At 48.7% G+C, this 5,000-nt stretch overlaps 1 protein-coding gene across 1 annotated transcript in view; it reads right to left on the reverse strand.

Moving 5' to 3' along the window:
• Positions 1 to 622: 622 nt before the first annotated feature.
• The window catches only part of hcn2b (hyperpolarization activated cyclic nucleotide-gated potassium channel 2b), a gene marked incomplete at its 5' end in the record, with an annotated part of 27,848 nt that continues 23,470 nt past the window's right edge, over positions 623 to 5,000 (reverse strand). The window contains 2 exons of the mRNA XM_084011919.1: positions 623 to 1,898; positions 3,989 to 4,153. Of these exons, the coding sequence (XP_083868045.1) occupies positions 940 to 1,898; positions 3,989 to 4,153 (1,124 nt within the window). The 3' untranslated portion in view covers positions 623 to 939. The remainder of the gene's footprint in view (positions 1,899 to 3,988; positions 4,154 to 5,000) is intronic.

Raw genomic sequence — 5,000 nt, forward strand, 5'->3', positions numbered from 1 at the left:
TGTGGTGGAGTTTAATCAGCATCCTCTCTTTAGCTTGCTAAATGTGCAAGTCACACATAATGGCTTTAAAGGAGCTTCTGTATTATTATTGTTGCTTTAAACTGCAGCCTTTTGCTGCTGGAAACAGGGTTGATGACTGGACAGGAAATCTGTGGGCTTTAAAACCAACCAGCTAAAATAATGTGGGTTCATCACTGCGAGCGACTCGCTTCACGTTACCCCCGGTCATTTGAGTCGCTGTTAATACAAAGAACAATATTGATTGATGCAGATTTAAACTAAACAAATATGCAGACGTTTCCTGGAGAAAACCGACTGCTTGGCTGGAAGTCGGCAAAAGGATGCTCGTTGGGGCTCATGTATTTATCTGGACTTACAAAAGGAAGCCAAGTGGATTCAGAAAATGCCAGTTTGATTTATAAATATACGCATTCATCCATATCAATAGTCTGAGGGGAAAATATGGCTTAATATATTGCAATGGAGCTTGTTATTGAATATTATCCAATTTTGTGCTTACAAATTTGGTCATTGGGACAAGAAAAAAACACCATTTTAATGTTCAATCTTTTTATAACTTTTCACAAAAAACACAATGTCTTTGTCTTTTACAGCCAGAGTTCTTCAACCCTTCAACACGGCAGCGTCTGAGATCCCTGATTTTCTGTTTAGTCCCATCCGACCCCGAGGTTGCATCAGATGAGGTGAAGCAGATATGCTCATATGTTGCTGAGTATGTGGTGAAATAAAGGAGTTGGAGACGGAGGGATGCTACTTTATCTCTACTGTGCAACTAGTTTGTCTGTGAGTAGAAACACATGTTTCTCATGTTAACAGTCTTCTCTTGGATTCTCAACATTCATACATTCGGATAGTCAAGCCGGAGAGAAGAGGAGCCCCTCCCCCACAGTCACGCCCCCACCAGAGTTTCCATGAAGATCACAAGTTGGAGGACAGCCTGGATCTGAGTGGGATGTGGTCCGTCTCTGGAAGGCTCCCAATAGAGTCCTTCTTGGGTTGTCCCGAGTCCCCCAGACCCCCAACCACCAGACCCGCTCCTGCACCGGCCCCGAAGCTCTGCACAGAACCAGGCAGGGAGGCCACAGGGAAGGCCCCCACAGACATCTGGTGGGGCAGCACCACCCTGTGTGGCACAGCGCTCCGGGCCCCCGTGTGACCCGGCAGGGTGTGAGGGGGTCCAATGGAAGTGGAGGAGACTCGCGTAGACGGGGGTGGACTCGGGGCAGCTGGTTGCGCCCCCTCATGAGGCAGTGAGGGCTGAGAGGCCGACAGCGCCCGGGCGTCTTGGCTCAAACTGCCCATTTGCAAGGAATGAGTACTCTTATGGGTGCTGGGCCGGTGTGCGGGGCTGGCTATGTGCTGCTGGGCTAGAGAAAGCTGCGAGCCCGATGTGGGCCCAGCCAGGGCGCTGGATCCGTACTGGAAGGACCGGCCTCCGAGTGCCAGTGGACTCTGGGCAGGTTGGCCGGACAGGACGGGAGCAAAGGCACCAGACGCGAAGAAGTGAGACTGCAGCGGGGAAGCCGGGATGGGGCTGGACACGCTGTCCATCACGTGGACCCTCCTCACCATCCTGGGGGACTGCAGGGTCCCCGCTCCCATCGAGTTCCCCTGCATGGGGGCACAGAAGTTCATGGCGACGGCCTGCTGCAGGGTGGCGATCGCTGAGCTCTGGGTGGAGGAACCCGGAGAGTTGAAGATCCCGCCGTGGAGTGGTGACGTCATGGACATGGCCCGCGATCGCGGCACCTCCACCTGCTGGACCATCTCCCGATCGTATTTCACGATCTCCTGGATCATCTCGTTCTCGTGATTGTTGAAAACGCCCGAGTTCAGGTCGTGCTGAACTTTGTGCATCAGGATGGAATTCTTCTTGCCTGCAATGACAAGGAGACAGAAAACAGCATCGTTTCTGGCGTGGATGCTGATTGGTTACAACAACAACAAAAACAGACGCTTCGGCTGTCCAACTATCTACTTCAGACTCCCAGAAGCTGCTCTGGGTCAGGAGGATCCCGGGAGTTGGTCCTCCGCCTGCGTTTCTTCGGCAGGCCACTCATGTGTAAAGGACGTCCCAGAGCGTCACCTTCTTTAATTCTCACTGTTTCCTCCTCTATTCTATTCCTGGCCACGGTGGATACACTCTTCTATTTATGGAGCATCGCTGACAAACAGAGAAGTAGAGCGTCTCGTATTCAGCAGTGATTCCCTGTTACTGCAGAGTCACAGAGCATGTGTGTTTGCTCGTCTGTGCCTCTACGTCTACCTGCATGCGAGTAGATGATGTGTGTTTGTGTGTGTTTGTGCGTGTAATGAGAGATGCTTTCTATCTGCACGCCATAATGGAGGCGAAGCAAGGCCGGACATCATCATCTCAGCCATGACAGTGGGGACGAAAAAGGATGTCATGATGTCACCTTTTGTAATACCAAGTAGCTGCAAGAAGCAAACTTCCTGGAGCGTGTGTCCTCAATATATGGTGGCGACGCCCCTGTCACCATGACTACGTCCACACCTTACATAGATATATACAGTCAACGATACGGACTAGAGGAGGACGATGAGTGTGAGCGACCATCACATGTGACCTCACGTGGGTCATCACGGCGTGTGCTGGAGGAAGGAAGCCGAGTGTGAACCTGAACATTTGATTGATGTTTGAAGCACTTGGTTTTAAAAGGCTGTCAACAGACAAAAGAACACGTTATTATGAGCGATTCATATTCATCAGGTGCACACGGAGCCTTGTGGGAATGTTTGGTCGGTGGCTATGCCCTTAAGCAGAAACGTCAGAACCTGGAGGCTGCTCATGTGTGGAGGCTGGCTGCTATGGCAACAGCTGGCAGGTGGCAGATGCAGGGCTTTTGTAAATGTGTGTGTGTGTGTGTGTGTGTGTGTGTGCGTGCGTGTGTGTGGTCATGTGACAGGGGGATGTGACATAAGCAGCACGGGTGACCTTGGGGGCATCAGTTTGCATTGTGAAGAAATAGAACCTGTGCTTTTGATTTGACTGCAGCCCCTTTAAAGGACGTGCTGCTGCATGCAGGATGTACTTCACTGGGTCGTACTACGTCTTCATAACATTGGGCTTTGAACTATGACCCTTCTGCAGAGGATTGTCAATAGCCATAAAAAAAAATTTTTTTGGCAAACGGCATTAGATATCGTATGTATTGGGACATGCTTTTAACAAATCATTATTTTAATCTAGACGGAGTACAGACAGACGTTGCTCAGTGGTTTCTGCCATGATATTCACAAGTGTCACACCACGTGTTAAATAACTGCTTTTTCCAAATGGCAGATATCCACTGGAACCACCACAGATTTACGCTCCAGAAAAACAACCCAATAAAAGGATTCACAGCCATGAATGCGTTTCCTCCGCCGCCCACATCGCCCCCTTTAGGATCATTCACACGGAGAATCCCAGCTGTCAGACAGGCAGCGCTTTGACAGAGACGTCAAGTTAATGAATGAACACATTTCCCTCGTGCTTGGCTTCGTCGTATGAATGACTCGTGTGCTCATGGAGACGAGACGCCGTACCTGTGGCTGTGGTCGGCGAGGCGTGATGCTAATTATCTGCCACTAAATCACCCATGAATTAAGTCTGAATGGGGAAAATGATTTGGACAGTTATTATAATGCATTAACTTACAAAAACATGCAATTAAATAAGCTCTTCTCAAAGGCAGCAGACTGCAACAACAGTCATTTCACCTGATCATTGAAAGACATCAAACTGTTTACTTTCCCTGATTTCCAGAGAAACAAAGCAAAGGCATACCCGTCTACTGGCAATGTATATTTAAAAACCCTGCATGTACATGATCATTTTGGTGGAAAAGGCTGTTAGTTTCCATTAGTTCTGCCCTCATGACCCCAAACTTAAAGGTCAAACAGAACTGAATGAAACCTTTGGGACCAGATTTGAGCGGCGCACCGGTCCATGTGGCGGTCTTACCGATCCGGTCCAGTCTGTCGATGGCGACCGTCTCGAAGGCCCTCCGCATCATGGGATACTCCTCCAGCACCTCGTTGAAGTTGTCCACGGAGAGAGAGTACAGGCGACAGTAGGTGTCCGCTCGCACGCTGGCCGTCCGTCGGCCTCGGGTCAGCAGGCAGATCTCTGGTGGGACGAGAGTCAGATCACACAAACGGCAGACATTAACGTGAACCCAGAACTCTGTGGTCAGAATGAAAGGTTCCTGCATGCAGAGGTGGTGTGTATGACCCAGCTGACAGGAAGCACACTATATTTGGAGATGATTACATTCCCCTCAGTATCTTTATCTATCTAGTTTCTTCTTCTTTGGGCTGTTGTCTTGACAACCGTATGCCCTCCTTTTTTCTCCTGCCTGAAAGGTCGACCTCCTCTGACTCTCTGTGGGGAAAAGAGACTCCATTAGGGCCAAGCATGGACGCTACGTGCTACTGGAAAGCTAGCAGACACTTCCACACAAGCATTAACATTAACGAGCTGAAGTTAGCAACGTTCATTCGATGCCTCGTTCCACATTTTGGGAAATGATGATGATGATGAAGTCAGTTTGGGATTTGATGATAACAGGACAACCTTAGACTGTCTATAAGAAGCTGACGTCGTCATGGTGACGTCACCCGTTGGTTTGTGGTTACTACGGTAACGAACAGTCTCCTTTTAAGAGTTTCTGCATTTGGGCCGTTGCCATCTTGGAATTTCTGCAACGTGTGAGAGGAAGCGACCATATTTGGAGTTCGGAGGAGCGTTGTCGACGTTGCTAACAAAGTTAGCTTCCACTAGTTTCCCCATGTGGATGTGTTTATATAAGTCAGCATGTGTAAGTGTGTGATGTTTGTGTGTTTTATCATTTTACATATAATATATTCAGCATTTTGCATATTTGCCCCCCCACCCCTGATAGTATGTACATTTAAAAAAACAATAATAATACATAAAAACTTGTGGTTATGACTCTATGTAGTATGAATGAATA

This window comes from Eutrigla gurnardus (genome assembly GCF_963514095.1).
Source record: "Eutrigla gurnardus genome assembly, chromosome: 6".
NCBI classification, from domain to species: domain Eukaryota; kingdom Metazoa; phylum Chordata; class Actinopteri; order Perciformes; family Triglidae; genus Eutrigla; species Eutrigla gurnardus.